Source organism: Podarcis gaigeae, assembly GCF_964106915.1.
Source record: "Podarcis gaigeae genome assembly, chromosome: 14".
Taxonomy (NCBI): Eukaryota; Metazoa; Chordata; class Lepidosauria; order Squamata; family Lacertidae; genus Podarcis; species Podarcis gaigeae.
The window spans coordinates 6437515-6461451 of record NC_139690.1 but is presented as its reverse complement, the minus strand read 5'-3'; the positions used below and the strand labels follow the sequence as shown (position 1 = coordinate 6461451).

Here is a 23937-nt window from a genome sequence, read left to right as displayed (position 1 = left end):
TTCAATCCCTGGCATGACATATCCAGGCAGGGCTGGGGAAGGACCCCTACCTGACATTCTGAAGAGCCACTTCAACAAAACCGAGATGGAACGGGACCAATGGTCTGACTCAGTGTAAGGCAGCTATGTGACTCTTTGTGTGAGAATGTTGACACCCACATCAGGACCAAGATTTAGTTGTTTCCAGGTAGCTACAGGTCTAAGCAGTGGCGTAGCTTGGGGGGTGCAGGGGGGGGGCGGCCGCACCGGGTGCAACATCTGGAGGGGGCGCGCTCGCACTCGCAGCTCTCTGCCCCTACCGGGTTAGGGTGCGCAAATTACTTGCCTTGCCCCGGGTGCTGACAACCCACGCTACGCCACTGGGTCTAACTACTGGTTGCAATATTAAAGTGAAGACTGTTGTCTCTGTTAATAATGGATGCATCGCAGTGTAGCTTCCAGGCAGAAAGTATTGTTGCCCCAGGACTACAGAAACCAGGGCACTTGTTCCTTTGGCTCATGAGAAAGGCCAAAAGGCTCACTGGGGACTATGGCTAAACTCTTCGCAGTCTACTTTAAGCAAGCTAGGCCTTTTGTTTTCTTCTCCCTTTGGTTAAAACAATGGGCTGGTTTTTGAATTGTTACTGCCCTCTGTTGAAAATTGTGATATTGTTTAATGGTTTTATGTGGAATCTTGGTAAGGTCTAGCTACAAAGTGTTTAATACTGTTGTTTTATGCTGCTGTGTTTAAACATTTTTAGAGACTGGTTTTTATTTTTAAATGTTTTATGGCACAGGTTGTAACTCACTTGGGAAAACCTCTTTTGTTTTGAAAAGCAGCATAAAATTCTCAAGCAGATAAAACAATGACTCTAAATGCAGCAGACAGCTAAGCCTGTTTTCTTCTCTCCACTTTGACCTGGCTTGCACTTTCAAGCTCCTCTCTTGCCTCTGCTTTTCCCCTCCCCTTTTCTTCTGTCTCTTTTTGCTGTTGATGCTATTCTGTTTTTTGGTCTGTAAGCTGGAAGACAGGGCTCACTTCTTCCTTTGAGTGTGCTATTGACTGATGTGAGCTGCTTTTGGAGACAGTTAACAGCAAAGAAGGTTTGAAATTCATGTTTTGTATCTGAGGAGAACTCAACGCAGTGCAACTCATCGTCTGTGTGCTGCTGTGGACTCAAGGCTATGAGCACAGGAAAGACACAGGCCTGTGCAGTATGAATGGCCTGGCCACATGTGCACCCATATCCCCCAATTGAGGGAGATCTAGTCTTCTCAGTTGGGTAGTGATTCCTTGTTCTGGCAAGTGAACAGAGTGAGGCTTTCAAGTTTTACTGTTCTTTGTAGCTTGAGCAGGTAGTGGAAGTTAGAGAGGGAGGCCTCTTTTCTATTCCATGACTGCCAGCTACTGGTCCCAAGGAATTCAGTACAGTATTGTGCTTTGTACTGCTGCTCTTTGGTGCACATTAATAACACCCAGTGGCGTAGCGTGGGGGGTGCAGAGGGGGCCGGCCACACCGGGCGCAACATCTGGGGGTTAGGGTTAGGGGGCGCAAATCCACGGGTTAGGGGGCGCAAATCCACGGGTTAGGGGGCGCAAATTACTTGCCTTGCCCCGGGTGCTGACAACCCATGCTACGCCACTGATAACACCCACATGTTTAGCTTCTCCTTGGGGGCTGTCAGTCAGCTCCTGCTCTTCGACATTTACCAGGGCACCCATGCTTTATTTCACCCAGGTCAAAGACCCAGTTCGACACCCCCATGCGCATTTGTGTACATACACACACAGACACAGAGGCTGGGAGCCTCAATGGCACCCCTCTGGAGGCTTCACCTGTAGGTAGCCTCCCTCCCCCAATAACTTCGGCTCTGACTGGGGGGCAACACAAGCCAAGGTCCCTGCCCCAAAGGGGCCACTGAAGCTGGTGTTCACCATATGGGGAATCCTATGCACCCCCACAGAAAAGCCCCCTAAGAAGAGGCGCCTCCTCAAGGGAGGGAGGTGAGGCTGCTGAGATGGCCAGCAGTGGGTGGACTAGGATCCGGGAGAGCAGGGTTCAAATCCCCGCTCAGTCGGGCCAGCCACTGCCTCTCAGCCTAACCTACCCCACAGAGTTGTCGTGGGCGGGGAGACCCTTGAGCTGCTTGGAGGAAAAGGGGAGATATGCAGTAAATGCAATGAACAAACCCCCCCCCCCCCGCCGAGCCAAACGAGCCAAAGAGGACGAGGAGTTTGGCCCGAGGGGGACCGAGCAGGAGGGCCGCCCTCACGCGCGCCGTTGCCTAGCGAGGGCGAAGCGCCGCCGGAGCCCCAGTTGCCGCCTCCTCCTCCCCGGCTGCGGCGCAAAATGGCGGCGGGAGGCGCCTCTTCGTCTTCGGCCCGGGTGGGTGAAGGAAGCGCCGGCCTGTCCGGACCCCCCAGGCGGGGTGGGATGGGGCCGCGGGCCGGGCCGGGCGTCGCGCGGGGCCGCGGGAGGTTTCTTTCCCGCCTGACTTTCCTCTCCGCTTGGTTCGCCCTCCGCAGGTGCCCCTCCGCCGGCCCTCCGCGGGCGCGGAGCAGAGGGCGAGGAGCTGCAGCGCCGCCGCCTTCCTGGCCAAGGAGGAGGAGTACAAGTAAGGGGCGTCTCTCTCCCTGAGGGGGGTCCCTGCTGATGCTCGCCCCCCCTTTAACGCCCCCCCCGTTAAGTCCTCAAGGGCGTCCCCTTGATTCAAGACGCGTGTCTTTTTCTTCGTGAGAATCCAGCGAGTGGGAGGGGGGCGTATAGAGGCTGGCCAAGGAAGCCCCCATCTCCATCTCTGGCCACACGACGCTACGATGGGGCTTTTTATTGGGGGAGGTGTCTGGTCCAAGAGACGGGTTTTGATGGCGTCTCCCCCCCCCCTTGCTTCCTTGCTCCCGAGTAAGTGCCGCTTTCTCGGGCTCAGGCTTGAGCCCCTAAGCCCAGTTGCGTGGGGATATGAGAGGCAATTAGGCATTCTCAGAAGCACCCTTGCCTTCCTCTAGACCAGGCATATCTAACAGGTAGATCGTGATCTACTGGTAGATCACTGGTAGATCATTGGCTCCCCCCAAAAAAAGCTCAATATTTTACCTCCTCCCTGAAAAACTCAACAACTTTGACCTGAATCCAAAAAAGGGGGTAGATCACTGCCAGTTTTTAACTCTGTGAGTAGATCGCAGTCTCTTGGGAGTTGGCCACCCCAGCTCTAGACCACTGGTTCTCAAACTTTTTTCCCTGGGCATGATAATTTGCTCACACCACACCGAATTTTTTATTGTTAAGAAATGCATTGGAAAACCAAAAGAAACAGCTCCCAGCAGTGCTTGATTTTGAAAAGATATCTATCCATATTCTGCAAACAAATCATTTTGATACTATACTGTACTATACTACACTGAAATGTTTAAATGTTGCTGTTGTCAAAAATGTTTTTATTAATTTTCCAATATTTCCCAATAAGGTAAATAAAGGTAAAGGACCCCTGGACGGTTAAGTCCAGTCAAAGGACTTCTCGCTTTCAGGCCGATATCAGTTAGTTCAAATGTTTCTTTGATGGTCCTTGAATCTTAGTCCCACACTTGCCATCCTGTCTGCTCTAGACTAAGGCACTATTGACATTCACTCATCTCTGCACCGCAGTGACTGGTTCAAAACATGCTCCAGCAGCCTTTCCTAGCTTGCTGACCTCATAGAACTGTAGAGTTGGATGGTATCCCTGAGGGTCATCTAGCCCAACCCTCTGCAATACAGGAATCCCAACTAGATCATACAATACAGGTGGCCATCTAACCTCTCCTTCAAAACCTCCAAGGAAGGAAAGTGCACCACCTCTTAGGGGAGTCTGTTCCACTGTTAAAGAGCTCTTACTGCCAGAGTACAGTCAAACCTCGGTTCCTGAATAGCTGTTTTCAAACGTTTCTGCTCCCGAACGCCAAAAACCAAGAAGAAAATGCTCTGGTTTTTGAACGTTTTTTGGAAGCTGAACATCCGACGCAGCTTCCACTTGAGTGCAGGAAGCTCTTGCAACCAATCAGAAGCTGCGCCTTGGTTGTCAAATGTTTTGGAAGCCGAACGGGCTTCCAGAACGGATTATGTTCGACAACCAAGGTTTAACTGTATTGATGTTAAGTTAGAATCTCCTTTCTTGTAAGTTGAATCCTTTGGCTCCAGATGCTTTGAGCTGCAACTCCCCTTGGCCATATTGTAGTCTAATACGTAGTGGATGGCACTGTGGTCTAAACCATTGAGCCTCTTGGGCTTGCCGATCAGAAGGTCAGCGATTCGAATCTGTGTGACAGGGTAAGCTCCCCATTGCTCTTTCCCAGCTTCTGCCAACCTAGCAGTTCGAAAGCACACCAGTGCAAGTAGATAAATAGGTATCACTGTGGCGGGAAGGTAAACAGCATTTCAATGTGCCCTGGCACTCGTCACGGTGTCCCGTTGCACCAGAAGCAATTTAGTCATGCTGGTCACATGACCCGGAAGGCTGTCTGTGGACAAACACCTGCTCCCTTGGCATGAAAAGTGAGATGAGCATCGCATCCAAACACCATAACCAGACACTGGAGAGACCTGTCAGGAGTAAGCATGGACCAATGGTACCAAATAGTATGGGAAACAGCCCTACTAGAAAAATTAACTAATAAACTGAAACTGACACGGGGACAAACAGAAGAAGACACCTTCACCCCGGTATGGCTCCCCTTTATCACATACACAGCCCAACAGGACAATGACAATAATCCACCAACAGCATACAAATCAATATGGCTAACTTGATCCAAAACACCCACCCACCTCACTCACACACGAAAACAAAGATCACCACAGCCAATCACAAACAAACAATCACATCCTAGGCCAACCCCAACCTCTCTCACCACCAAAGGAACACAAGTGAATAACACAAGCACACTGACACCAAACTACATACATTAAGCATAATAGAAACACCGCTACCCTACCCCCATCCATCTCCCCTCCCTCCACCCTCCTTTCTTTTTTTTCTTTTTCTTTTTTCTTCTCCCCCTGATGCCTCAACAAATGAAATGGATTTGTAAAAATGTTACACGGGGGGAAAAAAAATACGAGGCATTATACTTACACTGTAAAACAAGAAAACCCTTAATAAAATATATTTTTTTTTAAAAAAAAGATGAGCATCGCATCCCATAGTTGCCTTTGACTGGACTTAACCTGCCACGGGTCCTTTACATTTTTACCTAATACACTACAGTACTTCCAACATATATGGAGGGTGCCCAGGCATACTGAGTGGATGACTTCAGCAGAGCATTCACCTCCAGAGACCTTGATAGAGTTGCCCTTAGATGCCTTTTTAAAATTACATTGCCTGTTTATTAATGATATTTGCGTGCTATCTACCCTTCTCTGAGTGGCTTTCAGTACACAAGTATAGAAACACAAAACCATGAAATCAGAAGAAACAGATGCAAAAAGAAAACTCAGCACAAACACAGATTTTAAAACTAATGGGACCAGACTACATAAGCAGTGGTTAGGTTGCTATCTCTCATGGGTGCTTTAGCTGAGATTCCTGCATTGCAGGGGATTGGACTAGAACCTTGGGGTCCCTTCCAACTCTACAGTTCTATGATTCTGTGTTCCTAGCAAAGTATTCTTTCTATTGCGCCCTGCAGCCGTCAGCCAGCAAGTTTCTCCTGGGAGTCTGTCCCGGGAAGGCAGACTGTTTGCAGCACCATTTTAGTGGTCTTGCTTTCTAAAATATAGCCGAGTTAAACACAGTTTTCAATTACTGTTTTAGGCGTGTAAATGCAGAATTAGAAGCCAAGACAGCAGAATTGGTGCGTCAGGCTGAAGAAGTCATGGTGAGTACCCAGTGTCAGACTTGCTTAGCTACAATACTGTTGACCACCGTATTTTCTTGGGACTACCTCCATGAGTTGGGAGTACCATTTTACGGCAGTTTGACTCCTACTTACGGGGTTGGTTCTAGCGATTACTCAGCGACTGCGCTTTGGGTCCCTTGTAGTTCCACCTGCAGGCCACAGTTTTGTCCTCTGCTATTTAATATCTATTCAAAGCCACTAGGAGTGGTTATTAGGAGACGTGAGGCAAGGTGTTACCACTATGCTGACAATACTCAACTCTGTTTGTGGCATCTGAATCAACAGAAGCCACGCATGCCCTAAACACATGGGCTGGATGAAAGCTGTGATTGAATGTGACAAGATGGAGATCTTTAACGCCTTCCCTTCAGCTAGGAAGCAAACCATGCTGGCTTGGCATTGCATGTGAACGAGCGCTCGTGGTTTGTTTCTTCCTAGACGAAACAGAAGCGGAAACCAAGGTTTGTTCTTGATTTACCGGTACTGCTCATGGATCATTTAGAAAAACAAACAATGGACAACCAGTTTGTGTGTCCAGTCACTCCATGTTTTATTTCCTAGCTTCAGTCAAGACAAAGCAAAGTTGGCATCTTTGAGCATCATTACAATAGCATTATTTTCGTACACAGTACACTAACGTTTGTTTTCAGACCATTACAGGGTTTGAATATTTAAAAAACATGTACTTCACATTGCCTATCTCTAAAAGTGGCCTGATTGCAAGTACTTATCCACAACAATGGGGTGGTCTTTGCATGTGGAGATTGTCTCTCTTGTTGACTCAGTCTATAGAGATTAGGACTTCTCTAGCCTCCTTCCTTCTCTGTATGGATTGGTGGGTGCTGGCTTCTTGCTTCTTGCTTCTGCTTCTTTTACAAGACAGTAGGTGAGGCTTAGGGAGATACCATTAGCCCACTTGCTGCTCACACTGGTTTTACATAGCACTAGGCATACTGATGCCTCCCCCTCCCCCAACCCTGCCAGTTTGGGTTTGGACTTTGTCCCTGCATTGTGGTTGGACAGGGTTCACTCCCCTGAATGGCAAAAACATTTGCTTTGAGAAGGACTGATTTCACCTGCCCTTGTATGGAAAGAAAAAATTAGCTTTACTGGCGAGTAAAAATCCACCAAATCTTTCTTTCTCATCCTGGCAATCTTCTTAGCATCTATAGAGTAGAGTGGGTTGGGCTAACTGGTAATTAAAGTTATCTTCTTATTCTAAATTCTTTTCACTAAAGTTGTGATATAGAATTATCTCAGTAGTGGAAAACAAAGCTTTGGGAACTCTGGGGAATTTAAAAAAGTGGTCTTTGACACAGTGTGGTGGTGAGGTAGTTATTGCTCATTTCTGCACATCTCTTAATCATCACAACCAACATAATTAAGCTTTTATGATGGCTGTTAATTGGATGTAATATGCACAGTATTTGACTATAATACAATATCTTTCCTTATTGAAGAGAGATCAGCAAGAAATGTTGTCCAGGCCAATCTCTACACAGGTTGAATTGTTTGACAAGGAGACCAAACATCAGAGGTAAGCTCTTCCTAAAACTTATCTGCTGAAGGCCTTCAGTGCTAGAGAGAGGTTTGAGAGAGAATAGTTTTTTATTTGCAAAATTCAGCGCTGTGAGTTAATGTAATGGTGGCCATAGTTTAGTGGGAAAGTCCACACTTGGTTCAGGGTCCAGCTGCTTCTCCCACTAAAAGGCTCTTGGGTGGTTGTGCTTACCTGGGAAATAGTTCTTTCTGAGTCCTTCAAGTGCCCTGGTCTCCCAAAGCAGACAGTACAAGAGATTGCACTCCACAGCTGTGCTGAGACCTCTTCCTTGACCTGTTCTCTTCCACCTACACCCCACCTCCAGTTTCATAAGACCTTTTGTAAGGCCTTGTGCAAGTGACGCAGGTCTTGTAAGGGCCTCTCAAGTCTTGCATTCCCATGTTGCAAAACAATCATATGTCTCTTCTTCCTGGGAACATTGAGGCACCTGTTGACCCCCATCTTTTGTGCTGCATAGTTCCCCACTAAGGCTGCCATCCTCTGTACCTAACAGCAAGCCATAAACCCCCCGGGACTGACCTGTATAAGCTCACACTGCACATCTCTCACCAAAGGCTGTTGTTATACTTATTTTTTTCTTGATTATTTAAGTTAGATTTCTATACCGCCCTTCATCCAAAGATCACAGGGCAGTTCACAACGTAAAAATACAAAAGGAGAGAAAATAATACATAACAAAATTTTCCCCAAACCAATAAACCCCCTTCCACAAACACGCTTAAAAGGCCATAGATTAATCAGCCAAAGGCCTGCTTATAAATGTTTTTTCCTTGGCACCTAAAGATATGTAATGAAGTTGCCAGATGTGCCTCCTGGGGGAGAGCATTCCACAAGCTGGAAGTCACTGCAGAAAAGGCCTGTTCTCTTGTTGCCACTTTCTGGACCTCTTGTGGGGCCTCAGATGATGATCGTGGGGTGTAATATGCTCAAATCATCTTGTCCCAGTGAGCAACCTGGCCACAGAATTCTGCAACAGCAGAGGTTTCTGAACCATCTTCAGAGGCAGCCCCACGTATAACAAATTGCAGTAATCTAATCTAGAGGTAGATCCTGAATCTGAGACTCCAAGACTTTGGCCACCTCATGAGAAGAGAAGACTCCCTGGAAAAGACCCTGATGTTGGGAAAGACTGAGGGCACAAGGAGAAGGGGACGACAGAGGACGAGATGGTTGGACAGTGTTCTCGAAGCTACCAGCATGAGTTTGACCAAACTGCGGGAGGCAGTGGAAGACAGGAGTACCTGGCATGCTGTGGTCCATGGGGTCACGAAGAGTCGGACACGACTAAACAACAACAACAATCTAGAGGTTACCAGAGCATAGACCACAGAACTTGGGTTATTCCTAGCCAGATAAGGGTGCAACTGAGCTACCAGCCAAAGCTGATAGAAGGCACTCTGTGCCACCAAGGCCACCTGAGCCTCAGGCAACTGGAGTGAATCAAGAGTACCCCCAAGCGATGTACTTGCTCCTTCAGAGGGAGTGTAACCCCATCAAGAGCAGGCAACCTCCCATCCATCCATACCTTTACAGAGGTATCTATACAAGCAACTCCCCATTTATGCAGGAGTTACGTTCCAGCGCCCCATATGCACAAATGAAAATAAGTGGGGAGCACCCTTTAAATGCTCTCTCTGCCACTCCAATCCAGATAAAAAAATACTGCATCCAAAATATCCACAACTGGAATTGAAGCTTTGGGGCCAGCTGGAGGGTGCATGGAAAACTGCAGCTGAGGTAGCACTAAACAAAGCTCCACTCACTCCGGTCTCTTCCACCCTAACTGAAGTCCTGTTTGGGCTCCAGGAAGAATCTCCTCTCAAGCCAAAAGGATTCTCCAGCTTTCTCCCTCCATTGCCTGATATGAATTTAATTATTTAATTATTTTCCAGTGCCACACGTATACATGATCGCACGCAAGTGGGGGGGGGTGCTTGGACTTAGTTTTTATTAGTATACAAATTTATTTAAATTCAATCAGTTAGAAGCAAGATTATCCATAGGGCTGGGCAATGTATTCATTCATTGCCCGAAACTGGTTTTGAAACCTACATCACAGGAACGATTTCACAATTTTTTGCCAGGCAGTATACTATGAATGCCAGCAGGTTTCGCCAGGGTTTCACACACAGCAGCACCAGTCCTCTCGGAGCCCCGCAAGGCCACCCAAGGCCCACTCCCTCCCTCCCTCTGCAGCCCAGCTGCCCCCTAAGATACTGGAGTGGGGCCAGGGGCGACAACCGTGCCTGCATCTATCTCTTGTGTGCTCATTCGCTCACCTGCCTGCCACTTGCCTGCCAGCACTTCTCCACCTGAGCAGCCAGGCTGCCTCCTTCCTCCCTTCCACCTCGCACTGGGTGCTGGCCATGTCATAAGGGTCCCTGTGGTGAGAGCACAGGGGGAGCAGCAGCAGAAGCAGTGCTGGTTCCTCTTCCTTGCCTCCGGGTCTGGGCTTCCTGGTCAGTTAGTGGCAGTGATCAACACAGATGGGAGCTCCACTGCGTTGGAGGAATGAAGCAGCTTCCGGTAGTCACCCTCGATGTGAGTGGGAGCTGCGGGCAGCCCAGGTCAGGCTCCAGGGAGAGACTGTGGTGGGGAGGTCAGCCATGCCCCAGGGCTCCTTGTTTGCACCCCAGCTGATGTGCTCTACCCAGAGCATAGCTGCCCACCTGGCCGCACTATGAAGAAGCAGGGCACAGTGTTCCTGATCATCTGTGTGGCTGGCCATAGAGGGCTGGCTGGCTACCAAGCCAGTTCAAACTCCTCATTTTCAGATATTGTGATATATCACTATATTGGAATGTTTCACCAGCAATGCATCACGATGTTGAAAAGCAGTTATCGCCCAGCCCTAATGATTGGCATTCAAAGTGTGGACAGCCCAAGTATTTTTTATAAAGTCCCTCCCTTTATTTTCTGAGATGACTTATTGTTTTCCTAAATTCCTTACCCCTAACAAAAAATTACAAGTTGTTGTTTTTGTACCAAGCTAAATCCTTAGTTCACATCACCTCAAAAGGTTAGTTCACTGGAATCTTAGTCACATGGCCTTTCCCAGCCCTCTTACCTGGCTGAGAGCCCCTTTTAACAGGAGAAGTCAAGGAATGGACCTCCCAAGTCCTTAGATATGCAAAGGGTGTGCTCTGTGCCCCCTCCCCATAGAGTCAGAAACAGCAGTTAAACAAACTCACCTAAAGAGGAGGAGCACACAGCTCCATGTTGTGCATGAACAGTGTAATTGCAGTGCTTTAAACAGGGGTGCATAAGATAGACTGTATAAGTTTTTTTGGGACGCAGGTGGCACTGTGGGTTGAACCACAGAGCCTAGGACTTGCCGATCAGAAGGTCGGCTGTTTGAATCCCCATGACGGAGTGAGCTCCTGTTGCTCGGTCCCTGCTCCTGCCAACCTAGCAGTTTGAAAGCACGTCAAAGTGCAAGTAGATAAATAGGTACCACTCCGGCGGGAAGGTAAACGGCATTTCCGTGCGTTGCTCTGGTTCGCCAGAAGCGGCTTAGTCATGCTGGCCACATGACCCGGAAGGTGTACACTGGCTCCCTCGGCCAATAAAGCGAGATGAGCGCCACAACCCCAGAGTCGGCCACGACTGGACCTAATGGTCAGGGGTCCCTTTACCTATAAGTTTTTAAATGTAATATACCTCTGAATATATGTTTGGGGTGGGGATTTGTTTCTACAGTTGATAACCAAAGCAAGTCAGTTGTTGGCCTTTTGTTCAGCTGTGCACCTCATAGCATTTGGCCGGGGTGAGTGTGTGGTCATGTAGGAACCAGATTACTTGAACACAGAGGAGACGGTCAGGCATGTGCTTCTCATGTTTGCATCCAGCCACTCAGACTCCACTAGTACTGGAGCTGAACTGAGTGTTTCTGCCCCTAGGCAGCAAAAGGTCACTGCTGACCCATTTGAATATGGGAATAACTCTCACAGCTGTGCGCAAGTAGCTTCATTTTTCAGAGGGTTTGTAGCATCCAGAGTCTTTAAGAAGTGGCTCAGGAGAGAGTTGGGTTACAGCATCTCACAGATTTGAGTAGAAGAGCCTGAGTCCTGGCCCTTCTGCTTGCAAGTCTTCCAGGGAAGAAATAATACATGGTCTAAGAAGACAGTGAGTATACTCCAGCCTGGAACTGTGGTTCTGTGATCAAGTGTAGGCAAGGGTGCCACAGGAATCCTCTCTAATACACAAATGGCTTGCAGCAGTGGTCTTTCATGGGTTGATGCTTGCGCAAGGAAGCTGCAGTGTTTAGACCGCATCCTGTGAAGAGACATAATAACTGAAGTTCCACTTTCTGTTTGGTACAGACTTGGTTTTTCTATCCTGGCTTTTTCTGGCCATTGTGGCACCCCTTGTTCTTCAAATCAGGACTTCTTTCTTTATCATTTTAGGATAATTCTCATAATTCTGCCTATTTAGGTGAGCTGCAGACCAGAGTGTATTGTGCTGCCAAGCCCTTTCCGGGGATGTTAAGAAACCAGTGGGAAGGCACTAAGTCAGTGGATGGCATGAGAAAGCCTCCCCCTCCCCCCCCCCGAGCAAGACTTGCAGGGCAGCTTGTTGGGCATCAGTACTCTCCAGGAAGAAAGTGCTGCAGCTAAATTGGCCCTTTTGTCAGCTGGCAAATCAGATTACACCACTTTTGTTCCACATTCACATACATACCTTTCAAACAGTGCAGCAGTTACACAGTGTGTTTCCAGCTTACACACCCCACAGCTATTATTATGTTTTCCATTGTAAATACTCCAGTTCATACAAGTTTGTGAACTTCTGCTTGCATGAGTGCTTGGCATTACCTAGGGAAGCTGCAAACCCAAGGGCTGCCCACTCCTGACACTCTCTCCTTCCCTGCCAAGATTATAATCTAATGTTTAGTTTTCTTCTCTTCTTGCCTCTGTATAGGTGTGTTGGGCTTTTCTGTTTCTGCCAAATCAGCTTTTCTGAAGGCAGGCAGTGATCCTTGCCTGTGACCAACAAGAGTCACTATATTCTGGAAGTACAATCTTTTTCTTTTTCGGGGGTGGGGGAGGGCTGGTTTCCTTCCTCTCCTCCCTTTCCCCACCTCCCCTGCTTGCTTGCTTGCTTGCTTGCTTGCTTGCTTGCTTGCTTGCTTCTTCCTCCCTCTTCTTCCAAAGTGCTGCCGCTTTTCCCTACTCCGTGTCTATGCCCTTGATTGGCCTTTAGTTCACAGGACATTTTAAGCAGTGGGACTTTGCTACAAAGTTTTATAGGTCTTGCCCCTAAATCTAGAAGCCGTTCCCTTTAAGATGCATTATTATTCTTATTATTATTCTACCTTTTCTGGCCTATTCCAGGAAACTGAGCCAGAGGCTTCCTGCAAAAGGTAGTAGGGGCTTCTATCAAAGGGCCTAGAACTGTCAGTATCCCTCCCACTTCAGTGCCAGCATGATCAACTGGCTGGGCTAGCCATGTCTGGGGTCAAGCAGGGTGCTACTGGTTTGCGGATTCTGATTTTGAGCTTCTGTGTGGACTGCTCCAACCTCTCATAGCCATATTAAGGGTAGCTGCATGGCCACTGGCTGTGCAGCACTCTGTCTTTCCACAATGCTTGGGGTGCTTTGGGACTTGGCTTCCTGTGCTGGGGGGTGTGACTTATGCCAACACACCCAGAATCTTAATTTACCTCTAAGTAAATTTGCACGTGCCCATGCTAGGATCTGGGCATATCAGGATGTTGAAGATTGTGAGCTCAGCTCTCCTTTCCCTTCATCCCACGCCAGATGGCTGCATCTGATCTCTTGGATCAGTCAGATTCAAAGTTAGGGAGAGATCGCTGTTCCATTACGGCCAGTGAAGGGGAAATACCTTTACCAGTCTAAGCTGGTTGCCCAGTAGACTTTGCTGTGATTTTTCTCTGGGTTGTTTTTATATGTACTTACTGTTTGGAAGAAAAATGTTGACCTTATCTCAACCATGGTGCTTGCTGCTCCCTTGCTTCATAAAAAAACTAGACCACACAAGAAAGTTGCCAGAGTTTTGTATTGCCCTTTCCTTTGGACCCAGAACCATCCAAGGATATTTCCAAAGGCCAGCTGCATTTTGTTAACTGGGCACTATGTCCATATCCAGGCTGCATTTTGCAGTCTTCCTTCATGACTAGGTGGCAGACACACAGCACTGGAGAACAAAGTCTGGAAGTAGCCTGTGTCTTTACAGTCCTATAGTTTCAAGTAGTCTTCCAACTAATTGCAAAAAGAGTAGGATTGCTGAAGGACCAAGCCGCACGGCTTGCAGAAGTCAAGAGGGGTCAGCTACACGGTGAACTCCTGGGGATCTCTGCGCCTGGGACTTGAAGGAGAGAGACTTGGGGTCGCAGGGGAAGATGGGAAGGTCCAAGATGGTGGGGGAGTTTCCTAGTTTCATTACCCCTGACATTCTCTCCAGGCAGGACACAAATCAGTCTTAAAATGTCACCCCTGTGCCCTGGTTTGGTGAGCATTGCCTTCGGCTTTATCAAGTGCAAGATTGAGCAGCAGGCAAATGCCACAGCTTCCCCCTTGATTGCCCTTCTTTCTTAGCAGCCAATACAGAGAGGGCTTGGATATCCCACAGGAAGGCTTTCCCCCCAGGCTTCCCCCCCTTGGATGCTTTGATTCTTCCCATGTCCATGAGGATGTGGCCATATGGTGCCAGCTTCAGAATCTCTGGGTATCTCCAGCGTGACAGACCACAGTCCTCTGCCAGTGCTGCTCATGCCACCCACCTCACAGGAATGAGCTCTTTACTGAAGCTGTTTCTATGAAGCCAAAACATTTTGAAAAGTGAGTGATGTGTTTTGCATCATTGATCTTCTCTTCTACAATTTTCGTTCAAAAAAATTAAAACACAGTAAAATGCATAATTTATTTTGCTCTTCAAAATAAGCTAATTGCTGCAATTTCCTTTTTCTCTCCAGAGATCAGTGGTCTCCTGAATTGCCAACTGCTCCTCTTGCACTTAATAAGGTACTGAAATTGGGGGTGGATGTGCTCCTCTCAAAGCAGGAGGAGAAGGTAACATTTGCTGTGTGTCTTCAATAGCCGTGGAGGCACAGGGAATCCATTCAGTGAGTCAGAGAATGAGGTGGGACAGTACCCGCCTCTCTTTGGGTCATGGTTAGACTGAAGCAGGACGGTAGACCGGATGACAACTGTTCATCTCGTTCTTATTTCTCTACACCCAAGACAGATCTTCTGTGTAAGGAAATTGTTCAAGGCCTTCATATTTTCTACTCTTTTTTAAAAAAAACTTTGGGAATGGACACTTATATATGAACCTCTTCAGTCAGAGCACATACAGTCACAAACACTGTTACTTAAATTTAGTGCATTGATCTGAAGATATGTTTTGCAGATACAAAAATTGCTTATTATACCACTTACCTTAATGGTATCACAGTGAGCGTCATTCCCACGGAATCCAGTGACGCTTGTGCCCAGATGCATTTGCATCGGGCTTGTAGCCTTACATTGCTGAGTCCACTTGTATGGGCTCAGATGCATGGGCTTGTAAAGATCAGGTGCATCCTTGCACAAAAGGAGTAGTGGAGAGTTGATGTGCGAGCCTGTGGGAGGAAATGAAAGAGCTTCTGGACAGGCCAGAGGTCTGTGGCCACAGGGCGTTTGTTTGTTTTTTGTTTGTTTGTTTGTGTTTGTGTGTGATCCAGAAGCAAGAGGAGCATTAAGAAAGATAGTCTAAATTTTCCATGTTCCCTGTGGCCCTCTAGCGGTGGATCATTATTCGTTCTGTCTTTTGTCTCCAGTCTGCCAGGGGTCCAGCTCTGCGCAGCTGCTCTTACACAAAAGAGGAACGATTGTGCCCTCCTTTCTAGGTCCTCTAACATGGACAAACAAGATAAAGATTGCAAACAGGATGAGGATACGATGATCAATAGGGGACACGCAGTAATCAGTGCAGTATTTAACCACTTAAAATTAATCTGAGTGTCACAGCACATGCTATCCTTTCACAGCAAGCTAGGGAGAGAAGTTGAGCTGAGAGATGTGGACTAGTGCAGCTAGAGAACTTTGTGAAAGGGTGGGGATTTGACTCTGCTTCACATGTAGTTAGAACAAACTTTTGTACAAAACTTGTGACTCCTAAGTTACAGAAAAGCAGGCTTGGAGAAGAAAAATGCCACTGTTGGAGGCAGGATACTTCTCAATATCAGTTGATGGCAGTCTCAAGTGAGGAGAGTGCTGTTGTGCTCAGATCCTGCTCAGGGGCCTCCCTCAAGCCACCTGGTTGGCAGCTGGATGTTGGACTAGGTGGGCTACTGGCCTGAGCCAGCAGAGCTCCTCTTGTGTCCATATGTCTAAGACCATAATATGCTTTAGGTAGCTAAGAGTTTTTGTTTTGTGAATTTTCCTTAGCAACCAAACAAGAAGAAACCTAGCTCTGCGTCTACATTTCGGACTAGGCCACTATCTGGAAAGAAGGGGAAAGGAACTCTGTCAAGGTACAGCAGCAGCAGCAGCTGAATAGCACCCAGCTTATCTTAGGCATTTTTCAAAGTACAACAGCAACTGGTGTTATCTTCTAACCATGCCTGGTGATGGTAACTACGTGATCATAATTAAAAGTTAAGAGGCTAAAACTATTTTTGCCTATGTAGCATTGACGGAGGCTAATAGCAAGGTGAAGTGTTAAAAACAATCAACAAACCACAGAAAGCCTCTAACAGCATTCTGCTTTCTGAAGAAGGGCAGCTTTAAAAAACTGGCCTCACCTCAACAGCTAACAATCCCATCCATGTCACATTAATGATGTTCTATTTCACTGGGATTATTGGTCCTGTTGACTTTTCAGGACCAGGTCTGGAGAAATCCCCCCTTTTTCTAGAAAGGTGAAATAGCCCCTTATCAGTTTATTTGTTTTTGCCAATTGCTTCTTACATTCTAGTCCTTTTTTCTGTTGTTCACTCTTAAAATGCTTAGAAATGCTGTGTTTTGGCCTTGTCTCCAGCACAAAACTAAGACCACATGACATTCCAAGTGCTGCAGATGTTGCAGTCCCAGACTTCTCTCTTGCCAAGACAATTGGGAAAATTGAAGGGCAACTTGAAGAAGGAAACTTTCCTGATCTAGAGGACGATCTTCTCCCCGGTGCAGGAAGTGAAATTGGAGCAGGTGGGTCTGCTTTTTTACTGTCCTTTCCTTCCCGCTAAAAGGGAGCTGGATTTCTCTTCCAACTGACCTGTTCATATGATCTTTAAATTTTAAGGCCTCACATAGCCAGGCTTTCTAACACATGCCTAGCCTTTGAATTGGCAGTGTTTCATCTAGTTCCTAGAATGAGGGATAAATTATCAGTCACATGAGAAAACAGAGGTGTCTTTCAGTGTCTCAGAGTGTATTGCCCCCCTGTGCTATCCTCATTGCTGCCATAGCTGCATCTCCTTTCTGCTTGTTTGGCAACAGCAGATCACCACACTTGGCAAGCCACCTGGGGTGGGGAATTGTTTCCAGGTGTCCCTCCCTGCACGGAATCCCTCCTAAGGTCGTCCCAGGGGAAGGCTGGTAACATTGCACTTTTTAATCCTGTGCACTCCCTTCAGACACTAGGGACCCCCAGTCCAGGGAATTGAACGGCCTGTTTCATGGAATGTCTTTGCATCCATGAAGGATGTTCTAGAATTGTCAGTCTTCAGAACTTTTATATCATTGTACCATTAGCATAAGCGTGTGGTTAAAAGCTTTTCAGATGTTTTGAGGCTCTTTTCTGTCAGGTCTAGAATGGCACAACAGTCCAGAACATTAAATGTAATTATTGCAAATCTGCAGAGGCTCAAATCCGGTTCCTAAAGGCAAAGCTTCGCGTTATGCAGGAGGAGCTGGATGCCCTGGGACTAGAATGCAGTAAGAAGGTAAGAACAGGTAGACTTTCTCTTCCTGCACCATAATATTTGGCAGCAACATCCTTGTATGAGGGGCTATATTGTTGGCTCACAATTGTTGCTAGCACCTAAATGTTACTCAGTGCGAGATTAAAGGTCTTTTCACATACTCACCAGCCAGGGATCTGAAGTGTATGTTTGTACATGGCAAGGCTGTTCCTATAGCCAAGCCTGGGCTCTGGTCCACACTCGCACTCCCTCAGCCAGTAACCTTCTGCAGGCAGCAAAGCCTGTACTCTTCACCCGCAAGCAGAAATCCTACACAACAGACAATCCTTTTGATGCAGTCAACAAACAAATACTTTTCTGGCTGGTGCCAGGATAGTTCTAGTCCCTGCTTCATTGTTGCTCTGGTCCTCCAAAGCACTCTTGGGAAGAGCTGGCTGGGAAATGAACCTAAGAGGTAGAAGAACTGAGACCTTGCTGGTGGTGCTGAAACCAATGGTAGGTGCTTCTTTTTTACCCAGAGCTCCCTGGCCATGCTGCTGCCCAGAAGCTTCCAGCACCTGCTTGAATCGCAGAATTGTAGAGTTTGAAAGGACCCCAAGGGTCATCTAGTCCAGCCCCCTGAAAGGCAGAAATCTCAACTATGAATCAGAACGAAGGGGTAGTGGTCAGTGGGTTTCATCAGATTTGGCAGCTTCTCTGCTACATTGTTAATCTTTGCACCTGGAAGACAACACACCTCCCGCGACACCCTGTTTCCTCCACGCCCTACTACCTGTCCCCCTCAGTAGGGAGTCACCTGTCAGGTGCTGGTGGTGGTTGCTCGTAACCAGGCAGGACTCCAACCTGCCTTTAACAGGTTTTATTTGGTGCAAACTATTTACACAGGTGGGACACAGGTGGCGCTGTGGGTTAAAGCCTCAGCGCCTAGGACTTGCCGATCGAAAGGTCGGCGGTTCGAATCCCTGCGGCAGGGTGCGCTCCCGCTGCTCGGTCCCAGCGCCTGCCAACCTAGCAGTTCGAAAGCACCTCCGGGTGCAAATAGATAAATAGGGACCGCTTACCAGCGGGAAGGTAAACGGTGTTTCCGTGTGCGGCTCTGGCTCGCCAGATGCAGCTTTGTCACGCTGGCCACGTGACCCGGAAGTGTCTCCGGACAGCGCTGGCCCCTGGCCTCTTAAGTGAGATGGGCGCACAACCCCAGAGTCTGGCAAGACTGGCCCGTACGGGCAGGGGTACCTTTACCTTTACCTTTATTTACAGTGCAGAACCACAAAGTTCATGTTCGTCTTAGTCACTTGCAGATTCCGGGAGTGGCTCCTTCCGGTTTCTCTCCCAACATAAGAACTTAGACACCCCAAATCTCCGCCTCCCCTCCTTACATGCCACCCCTCTGCGTAAGCTGGGTGATGGAAACAGCGCGTCTGCCTCCTGGCCAGCCGGGCTAGGTGAGGCGCTTGGGCTCTCAGTAGCATCTTTGAGCCCTCCCCTCACTTGGCTGCCCCCTTCCCCCTCTGCTCCACTGGAGGTGTGGCTTTCACCACTGCTGGACGAGGTGCTTCTGAGGCGCTGCTCCTCAGAAGCGTTGAAGGCTCTCTGTATCCCCCTGCCTCCCTCCCCTGGTTCGATGGCAGTCCCCTGACATCGCCTATCACCACCACCCGTCTCTTCCTCATCTGTGCCTTCCAAAGCCTCCTTGGAGTGTTCGAAGGTCTGCAAGTGCTACTTTGCACATAATTCCATTTGTAGAGGCAAAGGCTTCCCAATTTTTTCTTTCTGGTAAGTTCAGTCACATTTTCTGAGCATCTTATTGAGGTGTGCATGTTAAACGAAAGGATGCAGCTTTTTCAATCTGCCTTCCTCAAATTAAACTTCCAAGAAAATGCAGTTATTGAGCGGCCCCTTAAGTTCATCTATAGAGCAGAAGAAGGGGCTGCTGGATCAGGCCCATGGCCCACCTAGTTCAGCATCCTGTTCTCACAGTGGCCAACCAGATGCTTCGAAGGGAAGCCCAGCAGCAACTGGCATTTGAGGCGTCAGACCTCCCAATGTTGGAGGCAGACCGTGGTCACCATGGCTAGTAACCATTGATAACTTTATCTTCCGTGAATTTGTCTAATCCTCTTTTACAGTTCTCCAAGTTAGTGGCCATCACTAGGGCTAGACGATATATCAATATATCATCAAAAACCAGTTTGAAATCCATATTGTGATAGCGGTTTCATAATTTTTGACCTGGCAATTATCACAAATTGTGATGTGTGTGTGCTATGCAAAAATCACAATGTGGGAAAAACTGTGAAGCTAGTCAATGCTTCTACATAACTCCATCCTTATTTCAAACATCATGGTGTATGTTGTGAGGTTTAGCTGATGATATACCACGGTGTTGAAATCCAGATATTGCTCAGCCCTAGCCATCACTTCTTGTGACATGGCTTGTGCATATTTAAACTCCGTTCAGTAAGTTAATTCTTGGTCTTCAGGATGAAGAAAATCGGAATTTAAGCAGCTCCCTAAAAGAGGCTGAAGAAGAGCGTGGGAGGCTGCAGCGAACAGCCAGTGTACAGCAATCTCAAATAGAAAAATATAAAATGCTGTCAGAAGAAGCAAACAGTAAAAGTGAAGGACTGCAGCAGAAGTGCTCTGCACTAGAAAAGGTAACAAGGTCCCCATTTCAGCCTCATTACATGGCAATATGTCACTGGACTGGCCGCCCTCAGTTTAATTCCCATTTTGCAGAAAAGTACAAAGAAAGGGAAATCAGCCAATTCATTGCTCCCAAAGCAGGAGGCCGGGGCAAAGAGTGTTTTGCTCGGTTCCTGTGATCAGATAAATCAAATTTGGGTATATTATTAGGGAAATTGTTTCTTTCTTATTTTCCCTCCATAGGGGCGTTTTCTCCATGTAGGGAGAAGAACAGCACTGTACTTCAGCACCCTTTTCACTCTTCTGCTTCTAGCAGTCAGGGCGGACAACAGTCACGTATATATTTCCCACAGTGCTGTGCTGAAAGTGATGTTAAATTATGAAAAAACACCAACAGATAGCGGCAGAATGATATAATGCACACAAAGCCAGCGTGAGCACGGAAAGCGTGCCACAGTAAGAAAGCAACAGCATTGATCTTGGCAGAACAGAGAGGCCTCCTCTCCGTCTTCTGAAAGTCAGCAAGGTGGTGGCTCCAAAGAGAAATGTTCCTCCCTGGTTGCAGGAATTTGCAGCAATGGACTTCTTGCAAAGCATCCACCTCGTCTGCTGGGTCCTGTCACCTGGGAAGTCCTTCCTCTAGTCTCCAGTGCTGCTGCCCTCTGGGCTAAATCCAGCACCTGCCACCCCCAGAACCCCCTAAGTGCATGTTGCTGTAAATCTTCATCCTGTTTTCTGTTTTGACTTACTGCAATAGGAACTGGAGAATCTGAAGCGAGCCCAAAAACAGGCTTCAGCCAGCCAGAGTACAATGGAGGTTCGCTTCAACAGAGCTCTTGAAGAAGCAGAGAAATATAAAATGGAACTGAATAAAGTGAAGCAAAGTAACAAGGTAGGCTTTGTTTTAGCTTAGAAAACAAGAAAATCCAGCAGAGGTACATGATGTCCAGGTTTAAGTTCACCCTGCAATAGCCCCCTGTAACTTCCTTAGCCGTCTAGATCTTAGGGCAGATTGTCCCATTTTATTTTCACAACAACCCTGTCAGGTAGGTTAGGCTGAAAGTTACCAAGTGAACAAGGCTGCCATACTTTTTAATAATACTGTCCCCTCCCCATGTTTTTAGCTGAATTTATTTTTATCTGTAAGCTAACTTGAGACCATGTCAGGGGGAAAGGTGGGGTAACAACAACCACAACACTGTATCTTTGTTCTCAACACCGTCCATACATCTGTTTATGCCAAACACAGCAGTCAGAGTCAAATATGAAATTAAATAGAATTCCAGGAGAATTTCTTTTGGTTGCAGAATTATAGATGCCCGGATGTTGCTATTGTGTGCCTGGAATACACACCTCACAGTGACTAACTGGCCTTCTTTGCTTTAGAAAGAGGTTCATCACCTGAATCACATGCAGTGCCTTTTTTGAGGCAGTATGCCATAGTGCCACCTGTGCCTCACCCTGCAGTACACCTTTACCTGCCACTTCCCGCAGTGACAGGCACATCCTCTTAAAGCCCCTTTGGCACGACCCTTTTATGATTTCCAAGTTCCTGGAAAGTGCTTTGGCAATTGTAAAAGGGTTGTGCCAAAGTAGTAGTAGTAGTAGTAGTAATAATAATAAAAAGTGCCTCTGGGAGGCTGTGCCTACTGCTGTGGGAAGCGGCAGCAGGCAAAGGTGTGAGAGGGGTTGGGAGCAAGCAGGCAAACGGTGGTGGGATAGGAGGGGATGGGGGGTATGGTGCTTGTGGCACCTTTTTTCCTAGAAATAAAGAACTGGTCCTATGACTGAAACTTCCCTTTTGGAATTACATGCTCTGGGTTCTACAATAACATCCCAAAGGATTCTACTCATAGCTGCTTATAAAGGCGTAAAGGTAAAGGGACCCCTGACCATTAGGTCCAGTCGCGGACAACTCTGGGGTTGCAGCGCTCGTCTCGCTTTACTGGCCGAGGGAGCTGGCATACAGCTTCTGGGTCATGTGGCCAGCATGACTAAGCCGCTTCTGGCGAACCAGAGCAGCGCACGGAAACGCCGTTTCCCTTCCCGCCGGAGTGGTACCTATTTATCTACTTGCACTTTGACGTGCTTTCAAACTGCTAGGTTGGCAGGAGCAGGGACCGAGTAACAGGAGCTCACCCCGTCACGGGGATTTGAACTGCCGACCTTCTGATCAGCAAGCCCTAGGCTCTGTGGTTTAACCCACAGCGCCATCCGCGTCCCCTATAAAGGCATAACACACACTATATCCTTCCTCTCCCACTAGGATTTAGTCAACCAGGAACATAAAAAGCTTGAAGACCTGAAAACTGAGAACAAGAAGTTGGAAAAGCAAAAGGGAGAGCTGATGGCAGGATTCAAGAAACAATTAAAGTTAATTGATATATTAAAGAGACAAAAGGCAAGTTATCCTGTGCTGTTGGCAATTTTCATTGAATTAAAGTTAGGGCCATAGGACTCTTTTGAATTTATTTGATTGGGTGAGGAGACAAGGAAGACAATGGCAAAATATGAAACGGAGGCTCCAAATTCCAAGAAGGTTAAGATCATTTTCAGAACTATGATGTGGTACAACTTTGGATTACACAATTGAGCCAACATAAACTAGAATTATGGGCTGCTTTAGGACTAGGACATGAGACTTGCATTGAACCAGTCCAGAAAAAGGCAAGGAGGACACCCATCTCTTCCCTTCCCAGGTATCAGTATTAGCAACTAGCCATGCTGTCTTTTGTCCACTACATTGAGAGATTCAAGAACTGCTCTGTTTGAACAAATACAATTTCTTTTTCATCAGAAAACTTTCCCGGCGGGAAAAGGGAAAGCAAGTCTTAGCAAGGCAGCAGTTAACCATGGAGCACATTTGGGTGGCCTAGCCAGCCTCCAGCTACATCTGTTCCTAAACTTTCTCTTGGAAGTGGTTTGGACTTAAGAACAGACAACTTCCTTAAGACAATTGCTTGAAAAATAAGCTAAGTACTGCAGCTGAACCACCACCAGGGAAGCTGTGCAGAGCCAATAGGTCTGACAAGGATTTGGGCTGCTTTGTCTCAGAAAGCACCAGCAGCTTGAGCAGTGGCTTCAAGCATCCCAAATGATCTGCTCCCTCCAGCTGACTCAGCTATATTCATGCAACTTCATTATCTGTCATAGTAAGTAGGAGATGGATGGAGCTGGTCTAGAGGGGGAGAACCAGTTTTATTGTCAAGGGTGCAGATGGCCAGTTTTATAATTCAGTATAAATGTGCCCCCCTACACCATGCTTGGAAGAACCTCATACATAACAGAAGGATACATGGTTGCCTCAGCTTCCTTCTCACCTGCACTTTGACTTTACAAATGTTAAAATAGGGAATAAGGTAAATTTTGTCAGAGTTAAATTTTTCATGTAGCTATATTATTAATGGCTTTTCTCCCTTTCCTTAGATGCACATTGAATCTGCAAAGATGCTTTCTTTCACTGAAGAAGAGTTTATGAAAGCCCTGGAATGGGGAAATTCTTAATGTTCAACACTGTACATGGCATGGACAGAAACACAATTAACATTCAGCACTATGGTGGCTCAAAATAACAAACATGTTTCAAAGCAAATCTTCTGAAGTTTTCTCAAACACTGGAATGTGTTAATTTTAGTGTAGTATCAGCTCCTGTTTGGTGTCTCCTCCCCACTGTTATTGCCAGCTGCCATTTGGTTCATCTTCCTCCATTTAAGCAATTGTGCTGACGACTGCTGTTGTCTTCCAGGTTACCAAGACTAGCTTGGGGAGCTTCACATATTCCACTGACACTAAAGACTCCCTTAAGTTCATGAGTTACTTCATCAGTAGCTTGGTGAAACCTTTTTATTTTTCACAATAAAGTTGTTATTTTCCAAGTTTCCTGTCCATCATTAAATAACAAGAGCTGCTTCTGAGTAAGGTTACTCCCATGTCACAGTTCCCTCCACAGAAGCACAAATAAATGAGTACATTTCCAATCACTTATTAAATAAGCTGTAGACGTTTTAGCTATGT

At 47.1% G+C, this 23937-nt stretch overlaps 1 protein-coding gene and 1 long non-coding RNA gene across 2 annotated transcripts; one reads left to right on the top strand and one right to left on the bottom strand.

The window, feature by feature from the left end:
* Window positions 1-2031: 2031 nt before the first annotated feature.
* On the top strand, window positions 2032-23798 carry TEX9 (testis expressed 9). Its single transcript, XM_083712836.1, has 12 exons — window positions 2032-2366; window positions 2507-2595; window positions 5770-5833; window positions 7315-7391; window positions 14350-14398; window positions 15806-15891; window positions 16398-16561; window positions 17216-17298; window positions 19761-19934; window positions 20681-20815; window positions 22190-22324; window positions 23350-23798. Exons 1-12 carry the CDS (start codon window positions 2331-2333, stop codon window positions 23425-23427), a joined length of 1170 nt encoding a protein of 389 aa, XP_083568962.1. The 5' UTR covers window positions 2032-2330; the 3' UTR covers window positions 23428-23798.
* On the bottom strand, window positions 15082-18150 carry LOC310831818. Its single transcript, XR_014557988.1, has 2 exons — window positions 17443-18150; window positions 15082-15267 (listed from the first exon to the last, which is right to left on the bottom strand). It is a non-coding gene; the product is annotated as an uncharacterized lncRNA (long non-coding RNA).
* Window positions 23799-23937: the final 139 nt, after the last annotated feature.

Excerpts from the sequence above, each read along its gene's own strand:
- TEX9 (XM_083712836.1), top strand. The coding sequence starts at position 2,331 with ATGGCGGCGGGAGGCGCCTCTTCGTCTTCGGCCCGG. Across the intron at positions 2,367-2,506 it reads CCTCTTCGTCTTCGGCCCGG|GTGCCCCTCCGCCGGCCCTC; the intron begins GTGGGTGAAGGA and ends CGCCCTCCGCAG. Across the intron at positions 20,816-22,189 it reads AAGTGAAGCAAAGTAACAAG|GATTTAGTCAACCAGGAACA; the intron begins GTAGGCTTTGTT and ends CTCTCCCACTAG.